General features: G+C 33.9%; 2 protein-coding genes across 4 annotated transcripts in view; both read left to right on the forward strand.

Annotated features, from left to right (window-relative positions):
- The first annotated feature begins 169 nt into the window (after positions 1-169).
- Positions 170-3,393, forward strand: LOC102622360 (protein DETOXIFICATION 16-like). 2 transcript variants are annotated; one of them, XM_006476820.4, is made up of 8 exons: positions 173-653; positions 1,325-1,869; positions 2,007-2,093; positions 2,182-2,238; positions 2,331-2,569; positions 2,686-2,804; positions 2,883-2,969; positions 3,055-3,393. In XM_006476820.4, the coding sequence occupies exons 1-8, from the start codon at positions 384-386 to the stop codon at positions 3,112-3,114; spliced, it is 1,464 nt and encodes a 487-aa protein (XP_006476883.3). In that variant the 5' UTR covers positions 173-383; the 3' UTR covers positions 3,115-3,393. The 2 variants fall into 2 exon arrangements, with proteins under 2 accessions (XP_024954156.2, XP_006476883.3); XM_025098388.2 differs by lacking the exons at positions 2,007-2,093; positions 2,182-2,238 and having other exon boundaries at positions 170-653.
- Positions 3,394-12,526: 9,133 nt separating this feature from the next.
- LOC102622663 (protein NBR1 homolog) overlaps positions 12,527-15,932 on the forward strand; it is a 4,330-nt gene continuing 924 nt past the window's right edge. Inside the window, exons 1-6 of one of the 2 annotated variants that reach the window (XM_006476822.4) lie at positions 12,527-12,836; positions 13,713-14,884; positions 14,970-15,093; positions 15,186-15,467; positions 15,601-15,750; positions 15,857-15,932. The exon at positions 15,857-15,932 is cut by the window's right edge and continues 512 nt beyond it. In XM_006476822.4, coding sequence (XP_006476885.2) covers positions 12,813-12,836; positions 13,713-14,884; positions 14,970-15,093; positions 15,186-15,467; positions 15,601-15,750; positions 15,857-15,932 — 1,828 coding nt within the window. In that variant the 5' untranslated portion in view covers positions 12,527-12,812. Of the gene's footprint in view, positions 12,837-13,712; positions 14,885-14,969; positions 15,094-15,179; positions 15,468-15,600; positions 15,751-15,856 lie in introns of both variants that reach the window. The other variant, XM_006476821.4, reaches the window with a different exon arrangement.

A 15,932-nucleotide genomic window follows, 5' to 3' on the forward strand; every position in this document is an offset into this window, starting at 1 on the left:
TCAAAAGTCAAATTAATGGTGTCTTGCTAATATGAAAACATTGAAAAGGATTTAATCACAAATTGAGTTGAAATAATTTCTTAAAAGAAGGCGTTAAAATTATTTTAATAATTTAATTCTGTCAGTAGAAATATTGAATGTCACATGAAAAATAAAAAGTCTGCCGCATGCTCGAAATCTGTTTCTGTTCAAAGATGTGGAGGATCCAAAAATTATTTTTCATTTTTCCAATTGAACAAAACAAGCACCGGTATAAATAATGAATGGTAGATCAACCGAGCTTGGTGCAGCTTTGACAAGTGCAATTAATTAGAACACAGTTTCGTCCATTCCAGAAAATTCTTCTCCAGCTTGCACTGTCAATTATTTTGAAGCAACTGGAAATGGATGTAGAAGAAGAATCCAAATCTAGCCTTGAGTCACCTCTAATTCATCAAAGGCCGCTGCAGGATGATAAATGCATTGACAAAGCTGGGATGATAGTAGAGTTGAAGAGGCAAATGCAGTTGGCAGGACCTCTCGTTGTGGTTAGCTTCTTACAGTACAGCTTCCAAATGATATCAGTCATGTTTGTTGGCCATCTTGGTGACCTATCCCTTTCAAGTGCTTCCATGGCTACTTCCTTCGCTGGAGTAACTGGCTTCAGTTACATGGTATTTAATATTGCTTTTACTTTTCCTATCATTTTAATTTTATTTTTCCTATCGCTTTACTTAATCATATACTTGCGTATGCATTATATACATGTACCACCGTTTTAATTGTCTCTCAATTATTTGAGTCACGTCTAGTTACATTACTCTTTATGATCCTCAAAATCTTCAATATTTTTCCAGATTCTTATGAGTAATATGTATCTATACATTGGGAAAAAAATTAAGCTCTGATTTTACACAATAATTAAGTTGTAATTAGAGCCGGCTCAGGCTGCCAGGCTATACTTGATAGCTGACTTATATATGATTCCGGATGCTTCATCTAATTTATTTTTTTCCTATTAATCACCTCCCCTTGTAGCTAAATCAATGAGTCATAAACAAAAAAAAATCTCCGTGCCTCCACATGGAGATGAAAGTAACCAGTAGTAACAGTTGCAAATGATCGACCAATGCAGAAATAAATGCATGTGCACAGATCTAAGAATCGATAGAGCTTCGAAATTTGTACTACCACTTTTCACCAACAGTTGCAAATGACCAATGAATGCATATGCGTACATCTATGAGTTCGGTCAAGCTTCCAAATTTGCTCTTGCGCCGGTATATATACAGAAGGTTTTGGTACATATTTATGTCTAATTTTGTTCTCTAATTGTTATGAGTAGCTGGGAATGGGAAGTGCAGTGGAAACTTTCTGTGGACAGGCATTCGGAGCAAAACAGTATCGTATGATGGGGGTACACATGCTGAGAGCTATGCTTGTTCTTTCACTTTCAAGCATCCCCATAGCAGTCCTTTGGGCCTACACTGGGAAAATTTTCACAACCCTACGTCAAGATCCAGAAATTTCATTCCATGCAGGAATATATGCTCGGTGGTTGATCCCTAGTATCCTTCCTTATGGCCTTCTTCAGTGCCAACACAGATTCCTGCAAACCCAAAATAATATTTTGCCATTGATGTTAAGCACTGGAATTTCAACATTGGTTCATGTCCTTTCTTGTTGGACTTTAATTTTTGGATTTGGGTTTGGTAACAAAGGAGCTGCCTTGTCCAATGCCATCTCTTATTGGACAAATGTAATTATCTTGGCAATTTATATAAAGTTTTCCCCTAAATGTGAGAAAACTTGGACTGGTTTCTCCAAGGAGGCTCTGGAAAATCTCCGCAGCTTCCTTGGATTAGGAATTCCTTCAGCTCTTATGGTCTGGTGAGTTCTATTTAATTTCCTTACAGATAACTGTGAGCTTAATGAATTTATCGTCCAACAAATATTTATATATATATATATTTATATATATATATATATTAAATTTTATTGCTTCTGCATTGACATTAATTTATCAGCCTGGAATTTTCGTCATATGAGTTTTTGGTCCTGATGTCGGGTCTTCTTCCCAATCCCAAGCTAGAAACATCAGTGATGTCGATCAGGTTTGACATCTAATACGAAGTTACTTTAGCTCAAGTAACACAAGTTCGGCCTCCATTTCTGATTTTGAACAGCTTAATTACTCTGCAGCCTTAACACAATTTCAGTGGTCTTCAGAATCCCCTTTGGTTTTGGCAGTGCTGTAAGGTAGCTAGTTAGGTATGCCTTGTGAAAACTTAAAAAATAATTATCTGCTGTAACTGATATAGACTGTTTTTCACTCGCTTGCTTCCTTAAAGCACGAGAGTTTCAAATGAATTAGGTGCTGGAAGACCTTATGCTGCACGTCTTGCAGTACAAATTGTGATAATCTTGGCACTTACTGAGGGTGTATTGCTAAGCTCAATTGCAGTTGCAGCTCGGGGCATATGGGGCTATGTATACTCCAATGACATTGAAGTAATCAGATATATGGCTTCCATAATGCCAGTGCTTGCTCTATCCAACTTCATGGATGGAATCCAGGGTGTACTTTCAGGTTCAAGCTTCTTTTCCAAATAATTTAGTTACTTTCTCTTCCATGCCATGCCATTTTATAATCCTAAGATCATTAGAGATATATAAGTGATCTATTCAAACAATACCGTGATGTAGGTGTTGCTAGAGGGTGTGGTTGGCAGAAGCTCGGTGCATATGTGAATCTAGGAGCTTATTATCTTATAGGCCTTCCTTGTGCTGTATATTTGGCTTTTGTCTTCCAATTTGGGGCCAAGGTAAGAATTCAATAGACTTTTCAAAAGTAAAAATTGTCATGAATCAAGAATTACTCATTCCTAATTTTATATACGCAGGGACTTTGGATGGGGATCATATGTGGGAGTGGTCTCCAAGCATTTGTGCTTTTAGTCATTACTCTGCACACAAACTGGGAGCAAGAGGTAAACTAAAATTTAACCTTCAAAATTCAAATCCAGCAGTGTTATAATCTTTTCATTTAACTGTTACTTGCTTTGCTTGTGACAGGCAAACAAGGCCAAGGATAGAGTCTTTGCCTCCAGAATTCCAACTGAAATGCCATCATAAAGCTGTGTAATATGTAATTTGTTCTTTACTTAATAATGCGAGGGATTATTTCTAAGAAGTTTCCACCATTTAACATGCATGGTGCAGAAATCAGCTATCTTTGAGTTTCAACTTTTCATCTATACTTTACCTACATGGATAGAAACAGAATACCAGCAGCATCTTCTTAGTTTATTAGTTGATAATATCTTGATAGTTTCTGATTGTAACTACTGCAGGGCACTTTGATGGTCAACTCCGATATTATATATGAAATGATATAAAATAACAGGAAAGCCAGACCTTTCGTTTCACTAGAATTAGAAATTTTATCGCTCCATGTCGCAAAATCAACGTTATATCTGTGTTTTGGTGATGTAGGATAGGTTTAGAGTTTTAATTATATATACCTAGGTCTTCTGGATATTTACAAGTCAAAATTAGGTGCCTGGACTTGGTGAACTTGTTAAAAACCATTTTAATTACGTTGATTGCCAATGAAAGGAAAGGATTTTTTTGTACTTTTTACTAATCGGAAAAAGAATTGTACTCAATACACTAGTATAAGATATATATTGCATTTGCTCTAGTTCATGTGCTTTTAGTTTTAAGGATATAGATTTTATATACATATACATATAGATTATATATAGGACTGATGCAAATGGTTTCAGGCTTCTCAATAGGGATGGCAAAGAGGAGAGGAGGGGAGGGGACCAATCTCTCCGTACCCATCCCCGATATTTTGCGTATGTTCTCGTCCCCTCCCTGTCTCCGTCAGAATTATTTGAAAGAATCTTCATCCCCTCCCCGAATAATAACAGGGGATCCCTGAGGGTCCCCGATCCCCGAATAATTAATTTTTTTTTATTTTAAGTTAATCATATTAAAATAAAAAATTCAAATAAAAATAAAGTTTGAAATATATCTTACATTAATATCCATTATAAAAGTCACATACATTAAATTAGTAAGTAACACAGCATGCAAGGGATACAAACTTCTTTTACAAACTATCATGAACAAATTAATAGTCTAATAAAAAATTGTTACAAATAAAATCGAATTTAAATTCAAAATTAACTTTTTCAATGGTGGCGTGGACACTTTATAAATGTGGACTATTCTCTTTACAACATAATAGCTAAATCAGAGCAAATCAAGAGAAAATAGTATATTATATTATATTAGATATTAAAATTGTGATTCGCTGTGGGCAATTATAACATCTAAAAATAAATAAATAAAATAGATTCAAGTTTAAAATATTTAAAGAATATTAAAATTAAAAAATTTTGGGCTAATAGAATCTACTCGGTCTTTTTAATGTCCTAAATAAAAATTTAAGACTTTAATTAGTTAATTAGGCCTAAAAGTTTAATAATATAAATATTTTGATTTTTTTTATTTTTACCAATATTTACAATTTTATAATTTAAATTTTATTATTTATTTACTAGTAATTTTAAAAAATTAAAATGGGGAAATGGGTAGGGGATGAGGATTCCACCTCATCCCCATCCCCTCCCCGAATAAGAAATTGAGTAAAAAAATTTCTCCGTCCCTTCTCCGAATAAGAAATTGGGTATGAAATTATCCACATACTCTCTCCGAATAAGAAAAATCCCCGAAGGTACCCGTCCCCGTGGGGATTTTTGTCATCCCTACTTCCCAATCCCCAATAATATAACCAGCCAAATTCATAATATTTGTTTAATAAACCAAATAACTAACTGAAAATGGATCAAGAAGAATCCAAATCTAGTCCTAAGTCCCCTTTAATTGCTAACTCTGAAAAGCGTTTTAAATGCGGTAATATGACGTGGGAAGTATATAAAAACAAAATATATTAGAATTACAATATTTGAGTCAATTTAGTATTTTAATACAACGTTTGGTATGCATACCAAAAAAGGAAGAGGATGCTCAAAGACATAACATCTTCAAGATAAGATGAACAGTCAATAAGAGTTAAAAAAATATGATTACTGACAGTGGTAATAGTGAGAATATAGTTTCCAAAACCATGTTTGACAAGTTAAAATTCAAAAAACATTCTTCTTCATATTATATTGGATGGATAAAAGATGTTAGGGAGACTAAAGTAACAGAAAAATGCTACATTCCTTTCTCCATTAGAAGATATAAAGTATCTTGTATTGTGGCCGACATGAACGCTTGTCATTTACTACTTAGGAGACCCTAGCAGTTTAATCTTAATACAATATATTATGGGAAGGATAATATATATAAGTTCCACAAAAATAATATAAAAGTTATTTTTGCTCCAACAAAGTCAAAAGTCAAGGAACCTATCTTTTTGTATCAATGAAAGAAGATATTGGGCTTGAAAATTTTAAAATTACTGAAGATATATTGATTTAAGTAAAGAAAAAGATTTTATCCAAGATTTTGAAGTTGAAGATGGTAGTATGGAAAAGCAATCTCAACTAGCTTTATCATTGGAAGAAAAGAACGTTGCAAAGGCTTCTCTTGAAAAGATTTCAAATGAGCCTGAAGTTTTCAATAAAGAGGTACAATCTATTTTTTATTTGAGTTTTTATTTGTAACGATATGGTTGAAATTAAGCAAGAAGTTCAAGTTGAAGAGACATCAATTATTCTTAAAGATAATTTCTCCAAGATAATTCATATGATTATGCCTATATATATTGAAGTCATGAAAGATGTTCTTAAAGAAGATCTAGTTGAAAAAGTGGAATTCAATGGAGAGCACATTTAGCAAAGCATGAAGAACTACAAAAAAGATCTTCTACCATTTTTAGAAGAGTCATAACCAAAAGTTAGAAAAAAATGAAGTTTTGGTACTTTCAAGTTTCAAGAAATTGAAGTTTTGCAAGATTATTTATTCCTTCACTACAAGTTCCATTCTCTAGATAGTCTTTGATTTTAATAAAACTTAAGGTGAGTATCTTTCGAAGGGGAGGAGAGTGATGTAGGAAGTATATGAAAGTATATTATATTAGAAATTACAATCTTTGAGTCAATTTAGTACTTAGTATTTTATTAGAATTTATCTTGTTTAGTAAGTTTACTTTATTCATATTTTGTAATTCTATTATAGTTAAGATTTGAGATTGTTTCTTTTGTTTGAGAAGGACTAGAATTTAATACTTTTCAGACGTTTCATTAATAATATTTCATATTATTCATTTTTTAGTTTATCTAAGTCATTAATTCAATGTTTTCTTTTTTTGAGAGGTAATTTTTTTTTAAAAAAATACACTAGAACGAAATCTAGCATTACTTATACATTGTGTCATGATCACATCGATGGTGGTTGATAAAATGCATCAGCAAAGTGAAAATGATGACAGAGTTGAAGAACCAAATGAAACTGGTGTTTCAATGGTTACTTCATTAGAGTATAGCTTATAGATGATATCAATCATGTTTGTTGGTCAATCTCGGTGAGCCTTACCTCTCTTACTCGTCTTTCGATGGCTCTGTCATTAGTACGAATGAATCAATTGATTTGCAAGACTGGTTCACAAGTATTTATGTTTTTAGTCATTATAATGGGTCAAGCTATGTTGCAACAGAGGTATGGTACCACTGTTGCTTTCAGCCATTGGATCTTGCTAATACAACTGTGTAACTATAGATCTAATGGCTGGTTGCAACTGTGGTGTCATACCACTGTTGCAACATAGTTTTACCCCATTATAATATGCACAAATAGAGAGCAGAATTATAACACCTTAAAAATGCTAATTGCATATATAAATGACCTAATTGTGATTTGTTTTACTTTATGATGCTAAGGACATATCAATCAATAAAGAATATGATGTATTGAGATTGGAAATTTTAATGAGGTTAACATTAACTTTATTCAATGGATAAAATAATGATTGATTATTCAGACTATCCATAGCACTACCCACTACACTATTAGCCACAACAATTACCTACTTGAGTATCGTTATCATCACTAGAACTTGTACCTACAACATTACCTTTACCATACTAGATTGCGGGTTCTTTATCAATCATCAAACGATCAGACAACGCCACGGTATATAATCAAAGACCATGATCCAATTTGACTCGACATCCACATCATCAATTCTTATATTAAAATCATCATATATAGTCCTAGATTTTATTAAGATGCCCATAAAAATAACAAAAATCTAATAAGAATTCACAGATTATTCAGAAAATATAACCAATGACTGTAACATGGAATCGTATATTAAGTCATAGACGAAGCAATTTAGATACATCAACTTTTACCCGGATACATAGGAACTTGCCAATACAATCAGCCAGAGCTCCAACATCCACTTGTTCAATAGCTTCAACTTTACTATCCAGAGGGAATTGCAACAGATACACCTTCATACTTTAAAAATTATCTCAATACCCTAAAATCAAAATTTGCCAAAATTTTCATCAATACCCTTTAAAAACTGATAAAAAATTACTAAGCTATCCTCATTTTAAAACACTTCAACTCAACTGGCATCACCTCTCACTCCCTCTACTCAAACAAACAAACACTCATATATGTTGCAATTCCCTCCATTACCTTTACTCAAACAAACAAACACTCATCCTTCATTCTCATACATGCTAAATCGAATATCAACTAGCATCACCTTTGCAATTCCCTTGCTGGCATCACCTCTACTCAAACAAACACTCATTCTCCATACATGTTAAATCGAACTTCAACACGAGCAAACTAAGCCTGAAAAGGGAAAGCTGCCACAACTGAGAAAGAGAAGCCTAGTTTATCGCTATATAATTGTCGGCGAGAGCTGATCCTTTATTGCAAAATTGTCAGAATGTAACTAGTTGAGGTAAGTAATTCCTTGTAATTAGTTTTTTGTTGATATTCAGGAAAAAAAACAAAAAGTTAGGGTTTTATATTGAAAAAATATAGTAATTAGTTGCGGGTCTCTTATAATATGTTCGAAAGCAAATTTCTATATGTTTTGCTGCATGCAAATTGTGAAAATTTGATGGATTGTGCCGATTATAATTTTGTCATGTAACACGCGATTTGGTCGTGTTTCATGTAACACGCGATTTAGTCGTGTAAGGTTACGTAAGATTCAAGGTTGTGTATTACACGACTATCATGTATTGCACGACTGTTTCGACTTTCATGTATTACACGACTGTTATGATTAGGGACAATAAATTAGAATGGTGCAGATGCCTTTACCTTGTGGAATATAATTACTTAGAAAGGTCCTTAATTTCAAATTATAAGTCATGATAAGTCATGGTATGTCTATAGTGGAAACATTTTGATCATTGTAAATGGTATTCTTATGTGTATAACATTACATTAATTTCCTATAATTGATATTTTTTCTCCTAATCGACTTCATGGATTTATTATATGCAGGCATTCCTCATGTATGCATGTATGCTTGGGCAGAGGAAGAAATCACTTTAAAGATCAAAAAAAGCTTTTTAAATGGTTGTAATATGTTTAATTGTGATGTTCATTAGTGTATCTTATCTAAATATTAAAAAATTTATGCACTGATAACTTTGTTTATTTATACTAATTAATATAATCATTTCTCAAAATGTCAGATGTGCAAATTTAGTTTTTTTTGCTGTAATTTATTAACCTAATTAATTGTGAGTACAAATTATATCATATTAAATGTCTACATGTTTGCCCATAACTAGTAGAGGCAATTGCAGCCAATTATAATTTGGTTGTGTAAGGTCATGTAACACACAATTTGGTCGAATTCCGAAGTATCTATATCAATAACTTGATCTATCTCTCCACCAATTCAGCATATATTATTGATCGTGGTTTCATTATCCCTTTAGCCTTGGAACCTTTGAACTTATACTCGTCATTTTGTTCAATTCATTCACCATTGAAGAGAATAGACACACGTACCAAAACCATAACCCAATAAAAACAATAATATCAAATTTCATATACAAGTAACTATACGACCTATACGACTACATTACTTACATGACTTATACGACCTACATGACCTACAAGACTTACACGACTATATTACTTACACAACCTATATGACTATATGACCTACATAACTAACTACATGACATACACGATATCTAGGGATGGCAATGGGCACCGCCCGCAGCGGGTTTGCCATTACCAAACTCAAACCCGCACAAAATTTAAATTACCAAACCCACCCGCAACCCGCAGCGGGTTTTAATTTTTGTACAAAAACCCACCCGCAGCGGGTTTTAACAATTACCAAACCCGCAATGGTATGCGGTGGATTTTTTGCGGGTTTCCGTATTTAAAATCACAAATGTTTAATATATAAATTTATAATAATAACCTCAAATTCCATATAACATACTTAATTTTATATTTAAATAATGTAAATGAAAAATTAAAATTTCCACATCAATTCAACACAAATTCTCAAATTTAAGTATAAATTACACAAATCCATTTAAAAAATACAAACTAGTATCTAAAAATAATAATTACATTTCATATTATCATTTAAAACAAGCTCCAAGAGAAGATATTCATTTCATTCACCACCATAAGCACCCATCCAACACAATGCCTATAATAATAATTAAGATTAATATTTTCAAATACTAATTCGAAGGAAAATGCCTTTAGTTTTCTTTAGATTATGACTTTAGAATAGGATATAGGCCACATACACACATACACAACTTTGAGCCTTTGGCTATTTGGTAATTTAATTAATGACATTATTTTCTTTATATATTTTTAGATTAAAATTAAATTAAAAATATTTGAAAAAAATATTGCGGGTTTGGTGGATATCCATGCGGGTATCCACCGGATATAAGGTTAATACCAAACCCACCCGCATCCATGTGCGGGTTTTAATTTATAATACTAAACCCGCCCGCAACGGGTAAAATTACCCGCAACGGGCGGGTTTTGGCGGGTGGGTTTGGGCGGGTTTGCGGGTACAATTGCCATCCCTAACGATATCAAAAAGAATGCACGACGCAAAACATTTTCGCCATAAATAAATTATATTACTGAAAAATAATTAAACAACCTACATTGCATATATTTCTACATATAAGAAAAAATTGTGAAAATAAAACATTATAATGTGAGGAAAATTTCTAAATTTTCCTAAAAATAAAAAAACTTAAAACCCAACAACATTAACATACCTTATTGAGTTGTTTAATAAGCAATGCACCTCCTTTCAGTTAAAGAAAGAGTAAGTGTTAAAGAAATGAATACATAATTATATTTGTGTAAGAAGTCATGAGAAATTTTAGGGAATTTTGAGAGAATTTCGGTTGTGATAAGAGATTTAGGTGAAAGAAATATGAAGACAGTGAAGTTGAGTGAATTTGATGCATTCATTAAGGGTATTTCAGACTTTACTCACATTTGTTAGGGTATCCATGAAAACCAAAAAAGAAATGGGTATTTAAATAATTTTAAAACTATTAAAGGGTGTTTAATTAAAAACCCCTACTACCCAACTCTATTATCGTTTCCTTTGTCATATAAAGAACATGACATTGATAATTAGAATCCAAAAGGACATAAGGATAGCAATATTTACCACCAAATTTGTTATTACCAAACCCATACTTGCAAAAAATTTAAATATTAAATTCGCCTGTAACCCACAACGAATTTAATTTTTAAAAGAAAAACCACCCGCTACGAGTTTTAACAATTATCAAGTCCATCCACAACCTAATGATGATTTTTTTGTGGACTCATACATTTAAAATAGAAAAATATATTGTAAAGACTTTCAACAATACATAAAAATTTAAAGTATATAATTCAAATTATAAATTTATAACAATAGCCTAAAAAATCATGATAAAATATTTTATTCTAAATATTTTCAATGTAAATGAGAAATCAAAGTTTCCATATTAAAAAAAATACATAAAATATATCAATCTAATAAAAAATATCTCTTTTACAGATAAATCATCATCACTAAGAACACTGGCTTTGCCCATGCAAATATTGTCAATAATATTAACAAGTAAATTTTGGATAATTACCGGTAACAATTAATTAAACAAATAAAAAAATTTGACTTTAGTAAGCAATCATTAGGTTCAAGTCATTAAAATAAAATAAACAAAATTAATCAAATCAAAATAAAATATCGGTGATATTAAACTTGAAATTATAAAATGTTTACTAGTTAAAAACTTATTGCGTGTGTACACACACACCCGTTAAAAGGAGAAAGGTATGCGGCTGCAGTGAATTAGGTTAGGTTTAGGAATTAAATAAATTAGATCGCTAGTAATCATTTCAACTTACAAGTATTTATGATTAAATTTTTTAATGTAATTTTTATAATTAAAATTAAAAACATAAATAATTAAAAAAAAAAGTAAAAACCAAAGCACGGGTATCCACCCGATTTTTTTTCTGAATATCAAACCTATCTGCAACTCATAGTCGATTAAAATTTGAAATAGCAAGTTGATTTGTGGGTTCATTGGTAATTTTGTCATCTCTAGAAGAACACATGATCAGAATACTGAGGGGGCAAAATCACCATTATAGGACATCAGAGACAACACTAAAATAGGCTTCCGAAAATCCAATGACCCATACCCACTATTCGGCGACGACCCTAAATAGTTTTAAAGCCAAAAAAAAAAAAAAAAAAATATGCATTGCCCTCTATATGCTCGACAGTTACCCTTATATAACAGCACCAAATTGACAGATGCTACGTATAAAGATATCAGGGGGAATCAATCTAGTTTGCAAAACCCTTCGAAGCAAACCCAATGCAACCAATTCATCTCCACATCGTAATGAGTCATCAGTTACCACAATTTCAGGTTCTTCACCTTCAGACAAATCACTATAGAGCTTCACCAATTCAGACATATCGATGATAAACACTCGTAACGATGAACTCATCGAAGCTCAACAAAGTTTCCACAAGTGAAGAAACCGTACCCTACGTGAGGGAACAAAGGAGTACAAAAGAGTTACTGGAAAGTCTCCTACACTGAACACCCCTAGGCCTAATTTTTTTTTAATCAAATGTTCAGTCTCTTTTTTTTAAGGCCCCTAGATTAAGGTTATTAACTGCCTTGACACCAAACGTGAAGCCCGACACGTGTGAGACATGCAAATGTGTTAGTAGTTGTAATTTCATGACGACACATTTGCGCAAATTTGTTAGTGATTAGCTGTGGACCGGAATGCCGTGTTCTTCTTATCCGAATAAACTCTGCATCTCAATCTTGTGCGCCTCATCCCACACAACCAATTTATATGTCGTCATACGTGACAATGCCTCATTGGCCCAATGAAACCCGGCTCATGGGCCAAGTGTACGTATGGGCTATGTCAACATCATAAGCATCCGACGGTTTAATTTACTTTCTCGCCTAAGTTTTCTTCGGCAGCAAGATAGAAGAAGGTCAAACGAAATTTCTTATTGGCTAAGCCAAACAGCCCTTTATGTTATATTAAAAGCGAGCGGATTTCTCACGATATTTAGGAGGAGGAGAGAGAGAGAGGGAGAGCGAAAATCGGCTTACGTGTACGCATTTTTGGGGTTTAATTACTATCTAATCTCATCCGTTTTGATTGTATTGGGACTTTGAACCGTTCACAAATTATATTCTGGTTCGGGTTATAGGGTTATTGGTTTGTTTGGTTTATGACTTGATTATAAGAGTAGAGTGATTGTGGTCTTTGGCTTGCGGGTACTGGATTGCTCAGTGGCTATGGAGTCTACTATGGTTATCAAGGTCTGATCTCTTTCTTTTTCTTTTCTTAGTTTTGGGTTCCTTATGTCATTTGATCGTAAAGTTGTAATTTTTACAGCTAATTTTAGTGCAAGTTTGTTTCTTTCTTAAATTTTTTTGCTCAATCGTTGTTGAATTGGCAGCGAAAATTGAAAAACGTGTGGAATTTGGGAATTTTATTTGTTTTCCAGTTTTAGGTTTTCGTACAGTTGGATTGAAATGGGTGTTTTGGTTTGATCTATTGTTTGTTATGATCTCTCTATTGGTTTGGCTGAGTCAGCTGAGTTAAAGTTCATTTCTGATCCGGCTAGAAACATTTTCTTCTGGTTGTTCTAAAGCTTTAAAATTATTCAATTTCTCATGCAATTGAGGTAATTTCTATAAATAATAGTCTGGGAAACAAAAATAACTAATTTTTTTTCACGATTTTTTATTTTGTAATTTTTTATAATGCCTAATGGGATTTCCTGATACATGTTTGATTTCAACCAATATTTAGCCAGTGCATATTAAATTTTCCCCAAAGGGTCCATGAAAGTTAGTTTGTGGAATGACATGTATTTACGATGTTTAAAGGCTGTATCCTTGAGAGCTGGACTAGTGAACTCTGGGATTGAAAAGAAATAGTGTATGCTCTTCTGAGAAGAACCTAATTAATGCATATTCATCTTTATTTACTGATTTTAATTTAAATGAACTGTTTTGATTTATCTCTATTTGAACATTATGCCTTTTGGCAAAGTTTTAAATTTATGGAATATCATGTTGGCGTTTCAATTATTACGTGCTAGATATTTATTCTATATGTTTCCCTTTACTTTTATGGAAATATGTAGCTGAAAATTTCTGGTGATTAAACTTGTGATGTACTCTCTGCAGGTTAAGTATGGAGATACACTTAGGCGCTTTAATGCTCGTGTTGATGAAAATGAAAAGTTGGATCTCGACATTGATGGATTGAGGGCAAAGATCAAAAGTCTCTTTAATTTTCCTCATGATTCTGATCTTACACTGACTTATGTTGATGAAGATGGTGACATAGTAACTCTTGTTGATGATGCTGATCTGTGTGATGTAATGAGGCAGCGTCTTAAGTTCTTGAGGATTGATGTGCACCTGAACAATGACAAATTTGGTAAAGCTTATGCTAGATCAAGTGGAAGTTCTACTCCCTTGAGATCCCCGCGAATCCAGCATCCATTACCTGACATCGACAGTAAGATTTCTGAAATTCTGAAATCTGTGCCAGAGCCACTGCGTGAAGCCATATCAAAGCTATCTACTGACGTTGCTTCAAAGGCTGCATCCACCAGTCCAATGATTACTGATCTTGTTGGGTATTTTTCAAAAATGGGCCTGTCCCACGTGAATGTAGTTCCCCAGTCCCAATATGGTGCAGAATCAAGTGGGAAGGCAGAGGCTTCTGAAAATCTAATGGCTCATTCAGTTTCTAATGATCCAAATGTGTCAAAAGATGATGGCCTGAGGGAAGTTTTGCCAACGACAAACCTGAAGGAAGTTTTTCCAAAGACAAGCCTGAAGGAAGTTTTGCCAAAGACAACAGCTGTGGATTCAACTTCTAAAAGTAGCAAAGATGTTGATATTGGGATTGCAGCTCGAGGCGTAGGAGCACTTCTCTCTTCTGTTGACCTCAATCTTCCACCGGTTGATTCTGCTCCATCTGGAAGCACCATGAGCATTGCTCCTCCTGCGTCCAATATTACAGCTGGTGATGACCGGATGGATGCTAATGAGAATAGTGTTCATCAAACTACCAGTGTTCCTATGTCCACAAGTTCTGTTGATCCTATGTGGCCTTCTGATGTAAATCAACCTCGTACTGCTGATTTGGGTGGTAATCTTTCTACCAACTGCCCATTTAGTGGGATTCCAGTAGCAAATGAGTCTGCTGGTAGTTCCCGGCATCCTCGCCGTGGTCATTTCAAGCGGGGCTTTAATCGTGATGCCTTGATGGGTATGTTCCATAAGGGTGTTCGTTGTGATGGTTGTGGGGTTCATCCAATTACTGGACCTCGATTCAAATCAAAAGTGTAAGAAAATATCCAAGCTTTGGTTGGTGTTTAATGGATGTTTTATGTCAGATGCTAACAGTGTAGTTTTTGTTTTCTTCTGCAGGAAAGATGATTATGACCTGTGCAGCATCTGCTTTGCAGCTATGGGTAGTGAAGCTGATTATATTAGAATCGATAGGCCGGTTCATTATCGACATCCACGACCTTTCAGAGGGTTATATGATCATGTGTGTATACTCCTCAACTGTTCAGTACCTTAATTCTTCCATTGTGTTTACTGACGAATTCTTATTTGTTTTCTCCTCACTTGAAGAGACAGAACTTTTGGCTGGGAACCCCAGGCCCAGATACACAACATGTTGGTGCACTAGGAGCTCCACACATTTTGAGAGATCGTGGAATCAAGCCTGGTTGTTCTAGGTTAGACAGTTGCTTTATTTTGGATGTTAATGTATTGGATGGGACTATGATGGCTCCATCTACCCCATTTACAAAGATATGGAGGATGCGCAATACTGGTAATTTGGCTTGGCCTAGGGGTTCTCAACTTGTGTGGATTGGGGGCGATAGGTTTAGTGATGGAGTTTCAGTTGAGATAGAGGTTAGCAAGTTTAATTCTGTTATGTTTTGGAAATGTTTTCAAGTTCATTTTCAACTTTTGTTATACTTGACATCAATGGAAAGTAATTCCATAGTGTTGCATGGGCATTTTTCATACATTCAATTCATTTCAGGTTCCTGCTGATGGTGTGCCGGTGGAGGGGGAGATTGACATTGCAGTTGATTTTACTGCTTCTGAATTGCCTGGTCGTTATATCTCTTATTGGAGGATGTCCTCACCATCAGGGGTCAAATTTGGGCAACGTGTATGGGTTCTTATACAGGTATTGCGTGCACTTGAAAGCATTGCCATTTCTTTTAAAGCATATGCTTTTGATAATTATAATTTGGTTGCTTCTTATAAAATTCCTTCCTGATTCTTCCTTGTAGGTCGATCCCTCTCTGAAGGACAGCATTAGTGATGGCTTTGGAGGCTTGAACTTGAATGTTCCCCCTGAGAGCACTA

The sequence above is a fragment of the Citrus sinensis genome, chromosome 3 (genome assembly GCF_022201045.2).
Source record: "Citrus sinensis cultivar Valencia sweet orange chromosome 3, DVS_A1.0, whole genome shotgun sequence".
Classification (NCBI taxonomy): domain Eukaryota; kingdom Viridiplantae; phylum Streptophyta; class Magnoliopsida; order Sapindales; family Rutaceae; genus Citrus; species Citrus sinensis.

Excerpts from the sequence above, each read along its gene's own strand:
- LOC102622360 (XM_006476820.4), top strand. The coding sequence starts at position 384 with ATGGATGTAGAAGAAGAATCCAAATCTAGCCTTGAGTCACCTCTAATT. Across the intron at positions 2,570-2,685 it reads AATCCAGGGTGTACTTTCAG|GTGTTGCTAGAGGGTGTGGT; the intron begins GTTCAAGCTTCT and ends ACCGTGATGTAG. Across the intron at positions 2,970-3,054 it reads ACACAAACTGGGAGCAAGAG|GCAAACAAGGCCAAGGATAG; the intron begins GTAAACTAAAAT and ends TGCTTGTGACAG.